The sequence below is a fragment of the Phyllostomus hastatus genome, unplaced genomic scaffold (genome assembly GCF_019186645.2).
Source record: "Phyllostomus hastatus isolate PE091 unplaced genomic scaffold, TTU_PhHast_1.1 phas_scaffold_1674, whole genome shotgun sequence".
Classification (NCBI taxonomy): domain Eukaryota; kingdom Metazoa; phylum Chordata; class Mammalia; order Chiroptera; family Phyllostomidae; genus Phyllostomus; species Phyllostomus hastatus.
In genome coordinates, this window is record NW_025334011.1 from 26,975,567 (window position 1) to 26,996,121 (window position 20,555).

Sequence of the window (20,555 nt, forward strand, 5' to 3'; positions counted from 1 at the left end):
GACCTAAATGTGTGTGTGTAGTACTTTTCAGATTTGGGAGGTAAGAACAATGCTTTCCTCATTAAATGAAGAACCACATTATCACTTTATGTTGTACAGATATTATATATTCAATGAAGATCAAAAAACTGGACAGGCTGCAGTCTTTTTTATGTAATTTTTATTTCTTTCTCTGTTTTTGGTCTGTTTACCTCCATATCATGGGCCATTTAAAATATTTTACATTTCATATTAAGATTTCTTATGAATTTGACAAATGGATCAATATCTCTATTAGTAATATCTACACTTACTATAGAAATATCTTTCCTTGGCCAGGTCACTCAGTTATTTGGAGCATCATCCCCTACACCAAAAGGATGCAAGTTCTATTCCAGGTCAGGTTGCAGGTTAGATCCCCAGTAGGAACATGAACAGAAGGTAACAGATTGAAGTTTCTCTCTCACATCAATGTTTCTCTTTCTCACATTTCCTCTCTCTCTAAAATCAATAAACCTATATTTGGGTAGGGATTTTAAAAAGTATATATTTCATGTTAATCATCATATACTTCATTTTATTTTTAATTTATTATATTTAATTTATTCTGTTTCCATAGAATTGGACAAATCATCACTTTCTTCTAATTTAAAATTTTATTTTATTTTCATCTCCTTTCCCCAAATAGTTGATTTCTAATCTTAGATTTATTGATATCTTCTGACTTTTTTATTATTTGTTATGACATACATTTAACCTGATACCATCTTTGTAATCCCTGTTTTTGGAGTATTTGAAGTAGTGTAACTAGAACAGATGTTAATGCAATCTTGACTTTTATTCTGTTTTTGTCTCATGGAGATAAAGTGTAATTTTTAGAGACAAAATATGGTTGACCTTTTAAAAAGTTAGAAACCCTTTATAATCTTACAGATAAATTTAATCAATTTTAACTTTATATCTTAAATGATCTTTGGCTTGAATATAATAAATAAAATCATAGTTTTTAAAATACCATCCTACATATTTTAACACATAAGTTTTTCTTTTTGGCATTGTTTCTCATGGTCTCTTTTCATCTGGAATTATTTAAACCATTTCCTTTCAAACCAAATCAGAAAGCTATCTCAGACAACTGACCTACTTATTTATCTAGAGTTCTATGTAATCCTCTCAGTGACTCTCTGAGGAGCAAGGGAACCTGCTGAGTCTAGTCAGACAGAGATCTGGTGGGAACAGCCTACATCCTCATGTTTCAGAGGCCATGGCTGACTTCCTCATCCCATTTTAGGGCAAATTGCCTTGGAGAGTAGAGGTTCCCAGCAGCAGGTCTGTGACTAGGTGCTAGATTAGGGCAAGCAGATGTCTGGAATAATAGAGACTCAAGAAAAGGGCTCGTCTCCCTGGCTGGTTGGAACCCCGTCCCATATACTCAAAGGTTGTGGGTTCAGTTCCGGTCAGAGCACGTACCTAGGTTTCAGGTCCCATTCCTAGCTGGAGTGTGTTTGGAAGACGGCCAGTCAATGTTTCTCTCTCACATCTCTCTCTCCCTCTCTCTCTCTCTCTCTCTCTCTCTCTCTCTCTCTCTCTCTCTCTCTCTCTCTCTCTCTCTCTCTCTCAGCAACGAAAAAATGTCCTCAGGTGAGGGCTATAAAAAGGAGGCTTGTCAAGTAGACTTCTCACCCAAGTTGGGGAATACAGGCAAATTCTAGTCTAAGTTCACACCCGGGACAGTGGATCCTAATGATGGAGGGCAGGTTACCTTCCTTGGGCATAGTCATGAAGAGCAAAGACTTTGGGGTCAGGCTGACCTTGAATCTTGTCTCCACTTAGCAACTGTGAGATGTAGAATAAATTATTTATCCTTATTGTCCTCAATTGTAAAGGAGGATAAATACAGTACACTCCTCACATGGCTCTTTCATAGATTAAAAAAAATATTAAAGATTGTGAAAGTAAAAGTGCCTGGCACCAGGAAGGGCTCAATAAATCCTAGTTGGCTTTATTATTATATCTAGACTTTGAGTGAGAAGGAATAATACACTCTGCTTCCAAGCTGGGCTTCCCCTGATTCTGGGACTGGAGAGAATTGATTTGCCACTGACCTGAGCAATGGCTGATTAGGGCAGCAGGAACACACACTGTTCTCTTAACCACAGCTTCATGAAGCGTCCTCACTGAAGAGTGTGCTTGTGTGCCCAGCACAGCTGCTGGCCCAGTTCTTCACTTGTAATAGGTACTCAGTTACCAAAGTGAGGGAAAACACTGACAAGGAATGCTTTGCTCAGAAAAGCTTTCAGTTCCATCTCCCACTTTTGCTAGATTCCTCCTGTTTTCATGTAAATCAAAGGGTTTTGTTTCTAAAAACTTCACTTAGCATTTTTCCTCTCTGACTTTATTTTTCAGTATAGTTCCTCTTTGGTCCCTCAAAAAGTATGGCACTTATCTCTAGGTCTCTCTGATTTTCAGAGGAACAGAAACCAGCAAAGGAGTGGGGAAAAGCAGCAGCAGAAGCAGCATGTCCATCCGACCCTGACTTGTCCTCACAGCCCAGGGACTGCCTCCGGCTTTGCTGTTTGAATAACCTCTGGGCGTCCGATCCACCCCCACAGCTCAGTTTGACCTCCAGAACAAATATTTGTCCCACTTTTGAGCAAAGTTTGAGAGCTTTCTTCCTCATTTTTCTACTTTTTAAAAACTAACTGTGCTCCTCTGTTGTTCCTTTGAACTTTGGTTCAGCAAGGAGTGGAATTCTCCACAGCCCCTGCACTGGAGACCTTGGCAAAATGAAATGGCTCACCAGCTTTCTCATCTGGCTCTTTCTCTCTGAGGCACAAGGCTTCGAAATCCCCACCAATGAGCTTCCAGAAGTAAGTACTTTCAGAAGCCTCCTTGTTGTTGGCCTATATATATGCTCAGGAACTAACTTGTTGCTGTTGCTATTCAAGGACTGTATTTGGGTTGGGAAGGAAATTTATGATAAACTCATCTAAGTAGAAGTGTTCACTGTTGTAATAACTGGAGTGTGTATTTACCTTTTAAATCATTAACAGTTTCGCGCAAGATGAAGTCAAGGGCAATGTGCTAGCCCCATCATGTTGCATTTAGAGAGTGCAGCTGCCTACTTCCTATCTAAAAAATGGGAATAATAAGTGACCTAACTCAAAGGGTGTTTGGGAATTAAATGACATATGTAAATTACCTAGCCAGGACAAACACTAGGAAGCACCTAATAATTATTAGGTATGAGTATGATGAGGGTGATGATGACATGTCATCACCACTGTTATACTAAAAGTATAAGAAAAATCACTATCAAAGCACTATATTTTTCATACTTAAGTGGACAATGATTTCTGTAATAAGGACACATTAAATATTCCTATTAAAGGGGAAGATGGGACATGGGTTGAGAGAGTGCAGGAATTCTTCTGAGAGCTCAAGGTTTCCCACTTTGGTCCTTCGGCCATCCCTACATGAGGAAATTCTTGGACTGAGTCATTTTGAAAGTCATACATACAAGAGCTATTTTGATGCCAGAAAAGAAATGTGCATTATGGGAGTATCCTAGGAGATAGAGCAGCTTATAATACTTGCAGAGTGGATTACCTACAAAAAAAAATGCCAAAAAACAGGGTAGCATGCAAGGGAAAAAAATCATTCTCTCTGCTTAGAAACTACCATATTTTCCAACACTTAAAAACCACGAGAGTGTATTGGAAACTACTGGAATTGAAGCCAAGACATCCAAATTAGTTTGTGCTCTTTCAGTCACTTCGTATTAGTATTCCTTCTATACAGACATTATTAATCTGATGGGTAGCAGTTCACATTTATCCAGGCAGACACTGTTGATACTCCCAAGGTCTATGCAATACTTTCCCCAGGTACCCACCTGATCACTGGGTAATTTTTATCCCTACCTTATGTCCCATCATCTTCTAGAAAACTCAGAAAAGAACTCCTTCCACTTAATAACTAGCAAATAAACATATTAACGAAATCCTTGTGTAAAAATGTGAGATTGGTCAGGGTCTAGGAAACAAGATAAAATAATATAATGAATAGCTTTGTGTCTGTCACCAGCAGCCTCTTTTCTTTTGATCTTTTTTATTAATAGAAATAAACATCCTACACTCTTTTTTAAGTTTGCAGAATATGGAGATCTTGAGGAACTGGCCCCAGGCAAATTTCAACTTGTGCCCGAGAACCGGAGGCATCAGGTACAGTAAGACTTAAGTTAGCAAAGAAGAGCCCAGCCATGGATACCCAGGTGGAAGCATTGTCAAGGTGAAATCAAGTGAGGCCTCCACAGAGCTGTCCATGAGCTCCCATACCATAGTGGTCATCTTAGTCCCTTAAAGGATATATAGTTATGTGTTTTCTTCAGATTTGAGGATTACAGGATGATTTTACTGCCTGATGAGGAATAATTCCCTCCTAGGAGGGTTTTCCCACTGCAGCCACATGTTCTCTTTCTTCTGGTCACTGCTCTCTTGGGTGCTTAGAGAGCATGGGAGTGACTCAGAGAACTGGCCACACTGAGGGCTGCCCCTGGAGGCCACCAGCAGCAGCGCAGACAAAATCCTCTCATTCATGCCCGTGAGTTCTCCAGGAAGCCAGGAAGAGTTTGGCTTCTCCAACCTATATCCTGAGAAAACAGGTATTTTTGGAAGCGACCCTAAGCTGACTGATGACTTATTTTGTGTGGGTATTAATTTTTGACTTTCCAGAAGTCCAGGGTTTTTCCCGTTTATGTTTTGATTTTTTGTTTACTTACTTTTAGACAGAGGGGAAGAGAAGGACAAAGAAAGGGAGAGAAACATCGGTGTGTGGTTGCCTCTTGCATGGCCCCAACTGGGAGGACCTTAGAAATCAAGGTTTTTGTAGACTAATAATATTAAAACCCAATAGGCAAACCCTCACATCAGGGTCTTCATCTACCCATAAGAGAGAAAACTTCGTCACTGAGAATTGCACTAAAAAAATCTAAAAGTAGGCAACTCTTGACCTCAGTATGTCACATAATACCCCTTAAAACCTCAATTCACTCCAAATTGGGAAAGCTAAGCCTACACCTGACAAATTATTTTAAAATCCATCAGACATTAAATGTTTATCCATCACTGTAAAGCCATTCAGCTTTCCATGCCTACAAGACAATCTTGCCTGTGAATAATTACCTGGCAGAGCTGTTAGATTATAGAATTTTCCACATGGCAGTCACCTTGCTTAGCTCCACCAAGGATGAAATATATAAAGATCCCTACTCTCATGCAGCTTAATCTAATGGAGAAGACAGACATGTATCCCAACTGTCTTGCATTGCAGAAGGGCTATGCTGCTATAAAATGCTTAGTAAAGTAAGCTTACCTAGCCTGGGAGTGACAGGGGGTCAGAGAGAACTTCACTGAGAAAATTCTGCCTGAGCTGAGATCTGAAGGATGATTAGGAATTAATGATATCGAGGTAGGGGACAGAGGTGATCTGGAAAGTGGAGTATGGCAGACAATTGGGATGGCGTGTCCAGAGCCCCGTGGGAGAAAGGAGCACCCAAACAACCATCCAACTGAATAAAGAAATCAATCAGACAAATAGGATAAAGGTGCTATATGCTACTTGGCATGAGTTTGGTCGAATATTTTCATTTAAAAACATTTGTTTCAGCATTATATAAAAACTGATGTGTATGCAACACAAAAGAGGCTGGGAGATTTTTTCAGAGAAATACATCAGTGGGAAATAGTCTTTCAGAATGTTTGATATTTACATCTGGGCTCCAATGAATGAGTTACAGGGCAGTATTAAAGAAACTTCTGAGAGAAAGCAGTTTTTACCCTCAAGGTAATCAGTAACACACTTTTGAAGAATGATTATCTAACTTCTTTTCACAGAGAAGTGTTTCTGGAGAATCTGGAGAAACCATGGTAAGTTTGCTTAGATTTTGTTAAAAATTGATGTGTGAATGATTTTTCTGTTACCTATTACCTAGAAGCCAGTACTGTTGCCTCCTTTGTCTCCATCACTGAGAGCATTTACCTGACTTTCGAAATGCCCCCTTGCCCAATTCTGTTTGGAAGAGTGTCTCAAACTCAGCATGAAAGAGAACTGTGAGCATGCAGCCAGGAGAGACAGCACCAAGAGCTGAGAATGCCCTTTCTCTTTATTATCTCAAGTTTCACCAACATAGATTTCATCCAAGTGTATATATTTATTCCAACTTAACAGTTTTGATTTAAAATATGACATCTCACAGCTTTAGAGGAAAAGGAACTCTTAAACATGAAATGACCCAACTCCCTAAGATTTTCAAAGCCATGCTTCTTGTGGCAAGAAAATGTCAAAAGGAAGTAGTTTATGTTGGCTTCCTGCTCTGAACTGACAGAAATGGTAAAAAGCACGGGTTTAAGGTGTAGGAAGGACAAATAACTTAGCCTGAGTTTTCTCTTAGCTGGAGGTGAGCTGTGTATCCAGTTGGAAGGTTTCATTATGAATGAGAAAGTTTGGGGGATGACACCTGGTATTGAAATAAGCAAATCCCATTTTTAAAAAAGCAAAATCTAATAGGGCTACCTAGTTGCCCCAGCAATTCTCAGGCAGCACCTCAAAGATGTGTCTTTGTAATCCCTTGCCTCTGATCATACTCATAGTTTTTTACTTTGGGGCTGCCTTAAATGAGTAGAGAAAAACCAGCAAAGAAGATTCAGAATGTCACACCAATAATTGTATCAAAATGATATTCTCTTTGCTGCTCACACCCATCAGCATTGTTACATTTTGTTTTAATGTGGGGAAGGATAAGAACACTGGGGAAAGATTAAATTGCAATGGATGAAATCAAAGACAGTAGACAGTGATATGGGGACCACGTGTGTCTTCCACCCCTCTGTACTCCTGGCTGTACCCCACTCTGGAGGTGCAGCCAAGGTCCCCTTCCCACATTTCAATTCTGTGCCCCTTTTCTCACTACGACCCTGCATTTGAAGTTATTTCATGGACTTTCTCAATCCAATCTTGCTTCCCACAACCATTTTATACTTACGTTCTAACTTTAAAAAATCATTTTTAATAGAACTTACAGAGCTGAAAGGCATCTCAGGATAGCTCAAAATAAAGGCAGATTTCTCGCTGGGGTGCGTTTCAAGCTAGGATAATGCTTTATAATACCTGAGATATACTCATATGCTTTACGTGCCTTGGGTTTATTCACAAGAAAATGTACTGCTCTTTACATCAAATATATAGTGAAGTTCTGTGTAATTTTTCTCTGAATACAGTTACACTTTCTTGTCAATTACAGGAAGATGTTGACCAAGTAACTCTTTATAGCTACAAAGTCCAGTCCACTGTCACTTCCCGCACAGCCAACACCATGATCCAGACCAAAGTGGTGAACAACTCCCCACAGCCTCAGAATGTCGTGTTTGACGTGCAGATCCCCAAAGGGGCCTTCATTTCCAACTTCTCCATGTGAGTGCTTCTCCATAACCAGGAACTGGGTCTGCTCTCCTCACAGAATCACCATTAGAATGGACCTCACTGGCCCATTGGTCCATTGGTGCTCATTCTCAGGGCTTTGGACCCACAGGAGGTCAAGGGCCATTGTGAAGTGAGTCTCACGACTTTGTTTCTGTTCAAAATATCATAATTTGTGAAGAATTTGCTTTTCTTTTCTAATAAATTTAAAGTAAACTTAAGCTATCTCTATAGTAATAACCTCCCACTTACTTGCACTTTAATGTACTTTCTTGGGGGGAGAGAAATATGAGTTGCCCTGGCTTCCACAAAACCATACATGAGTGTGTGCAGAGCACTTCAGTGTCATCTGTCATATGTTTCTCCACGGGTAAAAAAAAAATGAGACCCACTGATTAAGTCCAGCCATCTGTCCAGTGATTGACTTCTTCTATTTTACCACTGACAAGTGAGTTATCCAGGCTTGACTTGATTGCCTCCTTAATGACAAACTCACTATTTTCCATGGCAATCCACTAAATGTTGATAGATCTGTTAGAATTATTTCCTATACTTAATTGAAGTCTGTTCCATTTTCTGCCCAATGAATATACAATTATTTTGGTCTCCCTCAACACAGGGCTGAATTTGCAAGACCAGTGAAGATAGTTGCTTATATAACCACAGTTTAATAGGGGCTGTGCAGATCTCCATATCCAAAATATTTCTTCTGCCTTTTTATCAAGCTTCCAAATCTTCTACCATCAGAAATGATTTCCTTTTGTCTTAAATACTTTTTGGTCTTAGAACCTTAGCATGATTTGATAGAAATAGTGCTAACCTGGCCACATGAGGTCCAGTTCTAACTCAGTCTCTGACCAGCTGTACAACCTTGAACAAGACACATGTCTCCTTAGCTCTGATTTCTCTCATGTATAGAGGCAAACCTAGATGTGTGCCTCAACACGCATGCTATTGGCGTTTGGGAAGGGAAAATTTTTAGTAAAACTTTCCCTCACATTGCAGAATTTCTGGCATTTTTGGTGCCCTCCCATCATGCCAGTAGTACTTTGAGTCATCGGAACAACCAAAAACTTTGCCACATAATTCGAAGTTCCTTCTTGGGGAAAGATACTGTCCATTTGAGTGCCATAAGCTTCCTTTCATTTCTAAAATTCTGTAATTAAACTGCTCTGATGAATCATTTCTTGGTATGGATTAGATGACAGCCAGCTAAAATTCAGATGAGTAGAATGGAGATGCAAAGAGAGGACAGAGATCCCCAAGGGAGATGTTAGTGGGGTAAACACAAACTTTGCAAAGGGGTCATTTGCCAACACCTTCCTCCAGCTTTCTTTACTTTCTGCTACCCTTGTAGGAGAGCAAAATGTCCCCAGGCTGTGGCAGATTCTTGACTCATAGAAGATTGATTTTATAAACCAAATGTAAGCCAGATAATACGACTTATCTCTTACCTCTCCTAAGCACATTTGTGATTCAAAAGAGATACTCAAAGCAACCTAAGTGCCCATCAATAGGTGAGCAGATTAAAAAAAAGATGTGGTACATATATACCGGGTCCAGCACAAATAACACCCCTTTTTATTACAAAATCATAAGCATGTATTTCTGTAACATAATAATATCATACTCAAGCACACTATGTGACATTTTAGGATAAATGTTCAAATTAATACTATAAGTTATTACACCCATATTGTTACCCTACCAACCACACTCAAGCAGGCCTTACTTCTGCTGGACCCTATACAATGCACTATTACTCAGCCATAAAAAAGAATGAAACTTTACCTTTTATGACAACATGGATGGACCTAAAGAGTATTATGCTAAGTGAAATAAGTCAGACAGAGTAAGACAAATTCCATATCATTTCACTTATATGTGGAATCTAAAGAACAAAATAAATGAACACACAAAATTGAATCAGACTCATAGAGGCAGAGAGCAAACTGACAGTGCCACAGCGAAGAGGGGTTAACGGACTGTTTGAAAAGGTGAAGGAATTAAGAAGTACAAATGGTCAGTTACAAAATAGCCACAGGGATGTAAAGTACAGCATAGGAAATATAGTCAATGATATTGTAATACCAATGTATGGGGCCAGGTGGGCACTAGACTTATAGGGAAATCACTCTGTAAGTTATATAAATGTTTATTCACTATTCTGTACATCTGAAACAAGTATAAAATAATATTGAATCTCAACCATAATTTAAAAGATATAAGGTTTTTTTAAACAGACACCCAAAGAAAACAATGTTTAATCTGAAGGGTAAAATTTGAAAATGAGGAAACTTTTAAAATACAAACAGCAGTAGTGAGGGAAAGCCTTTAGGATGGGAGTCTACAGGTCCCTCTTAAATCACACTCAGATAAAGAGACTCCTATGTATGAAATATGCAAATGTCTTTCTTCTCTTTTCCTCCAGATACAAAAGGATCAGTGCCCCCATTCAGTAAATCCATCTGGTTGGCACGTTTGCTTGGTTTTTGTTTATTTGCTATTTTTGTTTGTTTTACTATTCAGACCAACTGGTACCTTTCTGTCATTTGCTAGGAGTGTAGATGGTACCACATTCACTAGTTCCATTAAGGAGAAAACTGTGGCCCGGGCGCTCTACTCACAGGCCAGAGCAAAAGGCAAAAGCACCGGATTGGTGAGGTAAGGGCTGGACAACAGACCGAAGCCCTCGCAACTGCTGTTCCCACTCACCCATGCCCCCTCCCCCAACCTTCCCATCCCTTCTTCAAGAGCACAACAGGCTCGGAAAAACAAAGGCTGTATGGTCAGCTGGTAGAGTTGGGTGGTCCAGTTTCTATTCCCTAAGGCCTCTCTGCAACAACTGAGCTTCCTTACATAGCTTGCAGTTCTGTAGTTAATGGTGACTTGCTAAAGTCAACTACAGAAATATTGGTGATCTGGTGATAACACTCAGCACAGAGAGCTGACCCCTGATGGATGCAATTTGAACTGTGCGGGTCCCTTTATGTGTGGATTCTTTTCAATAGATACAGCCGACCCTTCACATCCCCAGATTCAACCAACCTCCGGTGAAAACAGTATTTTTGCATTCCCAACCCTGGATCCCTAATCCAAGATCAAACATACTGTATTTCTTGCACAGTTGGTTGAATCTGCAGATGCGAAACCGGTGGAGTAGGAATGGGGGACTGCAGAGTCAAAAATTACGTGTGAATTTCTGTTGTGCTGTGGCCTGCGTTGTTTGAGGGTCAGCTGTACACAGGAAGAAAGATTTGGAATTTGTTTTAATGATTTATTTTGCCTTGTTTTTATCAGGTTAGCCCTTCTCAGTATCAGCTACTTAGCTTAGGTTATGCTTATTTTGTTCTTCTTGTACTCTTAAGACACTGGGAATGCCAAACTGTCTGAAAGCCTCTTGGGAGCAAGAAACTTCAAAGATTCTTCTTTCAACCAATCACTTCTCACACTGCGTATATCCTGCCACCTTTTTTAATTCATCTCCTCTTCCTCTTCTACATCCCCAAATTTACTTTTACTTGAAATTCTTCTCATTTCACCCATGCCTTCATTCATTCAATGAAAATTCATTAAGCTCTGAACCCAGCTGACAGCAACACTGCACCAAACATTGCCGGCTGGCAAAGGAGACAGACAAGGAACCTATAATATAGAGGTGGTGTAATATATATACATGGTAACATATATAATTATGTATTATTACATACAGTGTATGAGGGGGGACCTCAAAAACTCAAAATTTATTTATAAAAGATTGTGTATTTATTCTTAAATGTTTAAACTTCAGTCATCTTCAAAGCACTCTCCATTTGATGCAGTACAGCTATCAAGATATTTTTTCCACTGCTCAAAACAGTTTTTGAACTCATCAATTTTGATGCCTTTTAGTGCTTCTTCCATTTTTTGTTTCACCTCTTCCACATCAGCAGAATGTTTCCCTTTGAGGACTTTTTTCATCAGGGAAACAAACATATAGAAGTTGCTTGGGGCAAGATTCAGTGAAAAGAGAGGGTGGGGCACCAAGGATCATACCATTTTGGATCAAAAACTGCTGAACACTCAGTGCAGTGTGAACAGGTGCACTGATAAATCACTCATCATGAAATGGGCAAACACGTTGAAAGAATCTTTTTAAAAAGTTCACTAAAGCCAAACACAGCCTCTTACAACAACTCCTGCTGGTACACTGATACAGATGGGTTCTTAGAACACTCACCCAGAAGGGGAAGCCTGTCCTACAAGGTCCCCCCTCCAGAAGATAATTCTAGTTTGGGGGGTCCCCCCTCATATAATGGAGTGAATACTAATGTAGAGAGGTTACAAAACCCTATGGGAGCTCAAGTGTACAATTCTGTCTGGGAGTCCAGAAAAGTCATCACAGAGGACCTGATGTTTAACTGAAAGCAAATAGATTGTAAAAATGTATCCAGATGTAGGAAGGAGAGAAAAAGTTCCAAGCAGAGGGAACAAACACCTCCAATGTTGATCCAGGTTAATAGGTTCTTTTATCTTTAGGGTATCATTTTGCCATCTTTACCCATCCCTTTGACCACATTGTCCATTCATCAGTTATTTATTCCTCCTACAAATACTTGTGAGTAACAGAAGCTCTTCTAGGTACTGCAGTTACAACAGAGACCATAGACCTCACATTCTAGTCCTCTCCCCAAGTGAGAAGACTGCTCATCACCACTGCACTTCTAAGGTGTGCACCATCCATGCTCATGTTTTTCCTCAGGGACCAGATATCCCAGGGCGACTTCCCTGCAGTACTTGCCCAAACCCCCATGGGCTCATTATCACAGTCTCCCCCTGCTTATTTAGTCATTTAATTTTTTAAAATGTTCATTGTGTATCCTGATCCTCAAATCACCCTCATTTGATAATTTCTCTTTAAAATTATAAACATTTCAAGATCAGTGATGGTATTAAACTTAATATATTCATGACTAAATAAGACCTTATCCTGGAAATACATACTGAATTTGATGAAATAATAGATGTCTTCTCTCTAGAGACTTTCAGAAATATACAGCATTCCTAGAATGAGTCTCCAGTGCAGCAGAGGAAATGTGTGCTGCCTCGGAGTGTATCTAAACTTTGGTCGGAGTCTCAGCGCTACAACTGAGTAGCTGTGTGGTCTTGAGCAGGATAAATGAGGGTACCGATACCCATCTTGCAGAGCTACTTTGCAAGCTATGATGACAAATGTCAAGATTCTGGCACATAATAGGAATCAATAATTGGTAGCTTTTTGCAAATGTCCTTCAAATCTACAAGAAGTTCTAGAAGAAAAAGATCAGGTAGGAGAGGAGACTAAAAGATTAATGGAATTAAATTTATATGGAGGTTTTAGTGTTCAATTTCACGCACAATTGAGCAGGTGTGATGGCCCAAAAAGGCCTAGCTGCCCTCTGCCTAGATTCTGGGTCTTATGCTTGGTTGTGCATGTGATAACTTCCATTGGGGGCTCACATCTTTAGGAGCAATGTTCTTGATATGGAGAACTTCAAAACCGAAGTGAATGTCCTCCCTGGAGCAAAGGTACAGTTTGAACTTCATTACCAGGAAGTGAAGTGGAGGAAGCTGGGGTCCTATGAACACAGGATTCATCTGCAGCCAGGACGTCTGGCCAAACACTTGGAGGTAAGCATGAATTTTCAGGGTGTGCAGTGACGCCATCCCCTTATGGTTCTGTTGTTCACCACCCTTTGTGGTGTTGGATGCCACTCAACTCTGCTAGACAGGTGTACTGCAAAGGTTATAGGTGTGGAGTCCGCCAGGCCACTTCCTTACTGATTTCAATTCCAGCTCAGCTTCTTATTAGCTATGTCGGTTTCCTAGCGCTGCTGTAACAAATGACCACAAACTGGGGGCTTTAAACAACAGAAATTTATGTTCTCACAGTTCAGGAGAAGTCTGAAATAATCAAGCTGTGGGTTGGGCTACACTCCTAGGGGTCCAGAGGAGAGTCTGTGCTGTGCTTCTTCTGGTGTCTGGCAGCTTCTGCCATTGCTTGACTTCTAGCCTCATGGCCACATTCACTCCAGTCTTTGCTTCTGTGGTCCCTCACCTCCTCTGTGTGTCCCAAATCTCCCTCTGCCTTTTTTCTTATAAAAACAGTTGTCATTGGATTTAGGACCCACTGGATAGTACAGGATGACCTCATCTTAAGATTCTTAATACATCTATAAAGACCTTTTTCCGGATAAGGTAACATTCACAGGTTCCAGGGACTTCTTGTAGACATTTCTTTTGGGAGACTGTCATTCAACCCACTACACCAGCCTTCTGACACAGGACAAGTTATCCTGAGTGTCCATGTTTTCATATGTAAAAAAGGTATTATCACATGTTTTGTCATGAGGCTAAAAAACAGTATGAACAACTGTTTTTTAGCAAAGTCAAAAACAGCAAAGTCAACTGAAAAGCTGGAGCTGACTGAAGCTCTTGAAAGTCGAGAAGCCAAGAAAGAAGCATTAAGAGCTCGGGCCCTGGGTTTGCAGCACGGCTCGTCCACTTACTAGCTGGTCACTTTGGATCTCTGTTTTTTCATTTGTCAAATGAGAAATAAAAAAATAATAACAATAACAGATAATAATAATATTGGTGAAAGTTAAATGAGTTTACATATGTCAATTGGTCAGCATAGTGCTTAAATTATACATAGAGAAATGGCAGCTATGATTGACTATGCTTTTGCCAAGGATCACCAAGAAGGATTCCCTCCTATTAGCTCTGTTCAAAACAAGAAAACAGAAAAGGAATAAAAGGGCCCAGGATGTAGGGAAAATAGTCTTCTATTGGCAGCTCTACAAAGTATACGCAGAATCATTCAACAATGGCTTTTCTCCTCTTTTTTTTTTTGTGCTAATAACATGAATGCTCTTAAATGGGATGGGATGGGATGGGATGGGATGGGATGGGATGGGATGGGATGGGATGGGATGGGATAGAATAGAATAGAATAGAATAGAATAGAATAGAATAGAATAAAATAAAATAAATTAATCCTAGAGAAATGAAGCAATAGAAGGTGAATACCGAGTTGCCCAAAGGGTCTTTAGCCTCCATGGTGAAATGCATCACATCCCAGAGAATTTAAAGAATGTGCAGAAGTGATCATGGAACCATGCTTGGTCACTTTTGAGAAAACTTAAAGAAGAGTAGATCAGCAGAGAGCTTAGCAATTGTACTTCTTGCACAAAAGGACTTGAAAGATATTTTGATGCTTTGAGTAATTTTCTTTTCCATCTCTAGGTAGATGTGTGGATTATTGAACCTCAGGGATTGAAATTTCTTCATGTTCCAGATACATCTGATGGCCATTTTGATGGTGTTCCAGTCATATCTAAAGGACGCCAGAAGGTAGTCACATCACTGCATGTTGCAGAGAGTCTAAGTGGCCTCCAGACATGGGTTCTGCTCTCCTCCTGTTTCCTGGGGAATAGAAAAGTGGTCATGTGCTGAGTTGAGGGAACTATATGAAAGAGCAGTGATCCCTGAGCCAAGTCTAGGGTCTCCCAGAGTTTACACAAAGCAAAACTCCCAATGGTGTCATTGTATTTTAACCAGTGACTGTCCCTTTTGGAGCTTCATTTCTCCCAAGCCATCTGCTTGACCAGTAACTAAAAGACAGCTTTCACATAACATATGGTGGATTTACATTAATCAAAACAAGAGATATTCAGCTTAATTCTCTCTGCCTTAACACCAATAACAACCAACTCTGAAGGAGTCAAATTCCTCCAAGCACCTTTCAAAATTAGAGCTGGTAGCCTTTTCTTCCATGGGGGAATAGAGGAATTCTCTGAATCTCTTCAGAAAGGCCTGAAACCTGGCCAACAGCCCCACAGTCTGCCAAATGCTCCCCTCAGGTACCTTGGCACCGCCCCTTCCATCGGTAACTGTACCAGTGATGCTGCCTGGGTGCAGAATGGCCATTGGGCCATTGGGCCATACCTCTTTTCCTGTGGACATGAGAAGGTGCAACTGTCAACCCCTCACCTGCAGAGGAATGGGGACAGGGACGGGTCTCTGACAACTCTGTTCTTTCCAGGCCCATGTGTCCTTCAAGCCCACAGTAGCACAACAAAGAAAATGCTCTAACTGCTCTGAAACTGCAGTTGACAGAGAGCTGGTGGTATTGTATGATGTGAACAGAGAGGAGAGCGCCGGGAAACTCGAGGTGGGTGAAAACAGACTCCAGGATAGCCACGTCTCTGAGGCCAAAGAAGTATCTCTTGTTGAACAAACTCCCTGGCCTCTGGGTAGTTGTCAGCTGCCAAGGCAATTGTCGAGGTTGCAAAAAAGGGACTGAAGTCATATTTCCATGTTGCTAAACATATCTTTTCACATCAAGAAAACTGAATAAAGGGTCATTAGGTCTCATGTCCTTGTCCTATAGAAAGGTGATTCTAGGCCTTATATGAAGAATAATAGAAAATAACAAAATGGGAATTTTCCATAACCTTTCAAGGCCCTTTGCAACTAGACTATCAAAGAAAGTGGTCTTGGGGCTAGAAGGAAGGCACAACCAAAGCCTAGAGAAAGATCATGGCCAGGGGTGAATTCCAAGATCAATGTTCATTTTGAGATTTCCTGGAAAGGGTCTTTTCCTTTTTGTCACATCTTAAGTGTGTGTTTGTATTTCTCTTGTGCCAAAATATAGCCCTTAGAGGGTATCCAGAAGGCTGTGCTTCTCTCCAGGAACAGGGAGATAAGAAGTATTCACAGCTACATACCCGACACGGGAAACCTATAACATGTTTGTAGAAGCAGCCAGAGAGCAGTAGAAAGAGAATGAGGGGAGCCAATCATCACAGCCTGCAGCAGGCGACAAAGAGGACAGTTAAGCATCCAACTGGAATGGCCTCCCTTTCACCTCAGGAACAATCTGAACTCTCTGGAGTGCCCATAAATGTCCTTTATGATCTGCCCTGTTGACTCTCCACCCTGATGCCCTGGATGCTTGAATTCTGTGGCCCCATAGTGCTGAGCAACTTACAGAGCCCCAGGCATGCCACATTCGCTTGCAGCATCACTGAACTGTCTGAAGCTCTTCGTCCTAGCCCTCCCCGTGCCCAACCTGGCCCAGACCCCATGCTGGCAGGCTAACTCCAAACTCATACTCAAGTCAGTATAGATGCCATTTCCTTGGGAAAGACTCCCCTTTCTGAATTAGACACTACTCCACTGGGCATTGGTAGAGCCTTTATATTCCTGATAGTAGCACTTAACACTCTGAGCTATAAACTGCCTCTTTACTTGTCTGGATCCTCCACTGGCCCGCGAGCTCAGGAGGACAGGAGCTCTGCCTGATTCACCATTGGCTTCAGGGTGCCTGGAGCAGAGGCTGTCAGTGAAGACTGGGAGGAGTGGAGGACAGTGAAAGAGGCCAAGGGAGAAGTGAAACACCCTGGGGAGGGCTGGGACCTTCACAGGAAAGGAAGAAGGGAGACACTGATGGATGCCAAGCTACCATTTCTGTTCCCTTCTTTACGACTGTCCTGTCTCCTGCTCACTGTGAGTCACCTCTCCTCTGTTAGTCCCCAAACTCCTATTTTCCTGCATTCCAAACATTGGTAATGGTTTGGTCCACAAATATGTTCTGTTTTTTAGGTATTTAATGGATACTTTGTCCACTTTTTTGCTCCTGAAAACATGGACCCAATTCCCAAAAACATCCTCTTTGTCATTGATGTCAGTGGCTCAATGTGGGGAGTAAAAATGAAACAAGTAAGTACCCCTTGTTGTCATGGCATGTGGGACTCCCTACCTTCTTTGATCCCCTCCCAATGGAGTTATCATTCCAAGCACCTTACCTCCAGGCTTGCCTTAGACAGCTCAGGCTGCTGTGACAAAGTGCCACAGACTGGATGGCTTATAAGTAATAGAAATTTAACTCAAAACTCACCTTTGTGAAAAATTTTATCTCAATATAAATTCTTCTCATCCTGATCATGCTTCTGCTTAATAGTATTTTGGTTTTTCTGCATAATGTTTTACCTTAATATCTTGCCATTTTTCACAAATAACTTTGAAAGCATATAAGCTTATCTTTCCTAATTATACTGCAGTTCTTTGAGGGAAGTCACCGTGCCTCATGTCCTCCTGCGTGGAGCTCAGTGTAGGCTTATTTAGCATTAAATTATTATAGATGTCATTCTAAAGAACAAACAAGGAAATTTCTTATCTTATTCATCAATCCATTCATCTAACCAATTTGAACAACCTACTTTCTATTTATTCATTCACTCATTCATTATTCAACAGCCATTCCTGACCATCCAAGTGTTCACTACTCTTCTAGCATCCAAAAAAAAAGGGAAATACATGGCCCCTGCCCACTGTGCTCATACTCCAACACTAGGTTTCTCAGCAATGGCATTATTGACACTTTGGATGTGATAATTCTTTGTTGGTAGGGACCACTCTGTACATTGTAGGATATTCAGCAGCATCCAGGGCCTCTACCCAGTAATTGCCACCCCCTCAGTTATGACAGTCAAAAATGTCTTCAGACATTGCCAAATGCCCCTGGTAGGCAAATTACCCTCAGTTGGGAACCACTGCCCTAGTACAACAGTTTATTCATTGCTTCCTTGCTTTAGCCATTCCTTTAACAAACACTTATTAAGCACCCACTATGTGTCAGGCACTTAGTTCCTCACTAACAGAATCGACCAAAAACATTTTTTAAATTATTCCCGTCCTGATGGAGCTTACAGAGCTTACATTTGGAGGGAGGGGGAGAGAGAATAAAGAATAAACATAATAAGTAAATTTAAAAGTATCTTCAATGGTGGAAAAGTTTTTTAAAAAGAAAAGAAAAAGACGAGTGTATTAGGAATCAGGAATCCCATTTGCAGGGAGGTATCGGTGGTGATGAGCAGTAGTAGTTTAAGAGAGTGGGTGAGAAGATAGACTTGGGAAATACATTTGATTTGTAGGCACCACTAATGGGGAGCCTGAAGTTTGTGATCCTTAACTTAAAGTAAGAGTAGTCAAAGTGGTTGTGTATAATCAATAAGTCAGTAAGAGTTTTAAGTGTCAAAATGCAGACAATCCATGTTCAAAATAAGTGGGAAGTACATCTGTGTTGATGGAGGTGGATTTCAGAGGTTTTTTGTAAGAATTATAGCTTGAGTCAGTACTTGAGGGATGACTAGGGTGAATTCTTCATCTTCCTCCTTTCTTCTCAAGCTCAGAACTTATTTAATAAGATCCTTCTTCTTTGTCTTTTGAAATAGACAGTGGAAGCAATGAAAACCATACTGGATGACCTGAGAAATGATGACCAATTCTCTGTGGTTGATTTCAACCACAATGTGCGAACCTGGAGAAATGATTTAGTCCCAGCTACTAAAACACAGATTGAAGATGCCAAGAGGTATATTGAGAAAATCCAGCCCAATGGAGGTGAGTAGGTTTCGCCTAAAGCCTAGTGAGAAGCTTCCATAGGGTTTGAATCTTGATTCACTGAAGAAATATTATTTCCTACCACAGTGCTCTTTGTACCATTTGCAACGGCCTGTCTTAAATAATATTTATTATTAAATGATGAATACTAAGTTCATTGCAAAGGTACAATACACAATCCATCCCATACAAGTTTTTAATTGTTCCTACCTTCCTCAGAAAAGAGTGTCAGTAAAATAACACTCGCCTTCTCATTACTTGCACAGCATAAAATATAACTGTCCACAGAGTAGTGTCCCATTCTGTCAGCAGGGCTGGTTTAGGCACCTTCGACCTGGTGCTTAACCAAGTGAGACTGTGCTTTGAAATGGCTAACTCATCCCTAAGGCAGTAGTTTACTACAAAGAAAATATTTTACTCCCCTGGAGATCTTGACCAGCTGGGCAAAATTGATGTCACTTGGAAAGCCATCAAATGATTTGGGTATCGAATAAATTGTTCTTGAGTAATCACCAGATTGATGAACCTGAACCCAAGGTGTGATTGTTTCTGTGCAAAGGAAGAGCATATAACAGAATGAGCACATTATATTATTACTTTACCAGGCACAAATATCAACGAGGCACTCCTGAGGGCCATCTTTATTTTGAATGAAGCCAATAACTTGGGAATGTTGGACCCCAACTCAGTCTCGCTGATCATTTTGGTTTCTGATGGTGACCCAACAGTAGGCAAGTAGCACTTCAATTTTCTACTACAGATATTTTTACTGTTGTTTCTTGGGAACATGATTAGTTTACAATGGGAAGTCTAATGGCATTAACGTGAGTGTCTAAACCATTTTAAACCCATGCTTCCTAAAATAAAGACTTCTTTTGACCTTGAAACACTCATCCTGCTTAAACCAGTGTCCAGATATTTTTTCAGTGATGCCCTTGAATGCCTGGGTGTCACCTCCACAATGTGGAGAAATTTTAATTTTAACTGTAATTGTATGCTATGATGATTGCTTGTGCATACTAGTGAAATGCATTTATTTCTTCAACTTAAGGTGTGTGAGGTGATGAATGGAAGGGAGGTGTGTGTGATGGGCATTGGTCCCAGATCTCCAGTTGTGCCTCTGGAGTCCTCAGTAATATATCTTTATTGCCCTCCATACTTCCCCTCACCCCGCCCATTTCCTCTCTGCAACCAGAGAAACTACTGTCTCTGATACAGCCTATATGTTAAGCATTTTTCTTATCCACAAAATAGCTCAACATCTTCCTGCTTCTATCATGTACTATTATTTTTATTTGTTTTGTTTGTCTCTTTACACTGACGAATATGAGGAAGAATGAGTGAGTGCTCGGTTATGCCACTGTCAGTCATGTGGATGACGACTGTACCTAACCTGTGCCTGACAGCTCCGGGGGAGGAAAACCAGAGACACGGGCATGACAGTGGTGCCCGAGGTTTAGAAAGACAGAGAATGACCATTTTGTTAATGGGGAAACTAGAATGGCAGTTGTTATGGATTTGTTGCAGATTCAGTGGAGTTTTTTTCCCTTGGATCAGATTACTTGAAAAAATCCAATTATAGAATAAAATAATAAGGAAAAAAAGGAACTATAGTAAAAAAAATTAAGTCTTTTTCTTACTCCTGTCCCTCAATTATCCAGCTCCTGTCCCCAGAG

General features: G+C 40.5%; 1 protein-coding gene across 1 annotated transcript in view; it reads left to right on the forward strand.

Annotated features, from left to right (window-relative positions):
- The first annotated feature begins 2,624 nt into the window (after positions 1–2,624).
- The window catches only part of ITIH2 (inter-alpha-trypsin inhibitor heavy chain 2), a 33,789-nt gene continuing 15,858 nt past the window's right edge, over positions 2,625–20,555 (forward strand). The window contains exons 1-11 of the mRNA XM_045857730.1: positions 2,625–2,849; positions 4,128–4,202; positions 5,874–5,906; positions 7,280–7,449; positions 10,015–10,119; positions 12,942–13,104; positions 14,719–14,826; positions 15,518–15,646; positions 17,080–17,196; positions 18,711–18,879; positions 19,485–19,610. Coding sequence (XP_045713686.1) covers positions 2,766–2,849; positions 4,128–4,202; positions 5,874–5,906; positions 7,280–7,449; positions 10,015–10,119; positions 12,942–13,104; positions 14,719–14,826; positions 15,518–15,646; positions 17,080–17,196; positions 18,711–18,879; positions 19,485–19,610 — 1,279 coding nt within the window. The 5' untranslated portion in view covers positions 2,625–2,765. The remainder of the gene's footprint in view (positions 2,850–4,127; positions 4,203–5,873; positions 5,907–7,279; positions 7,450–10,014; positions 10,120–12,941; positions 13,105–14,718; positions 14,827–15,517; positions 15,647–17,079; positions 17,197–18,710; positions 18,880–19,484; positions 19,611–20,555) is intronic.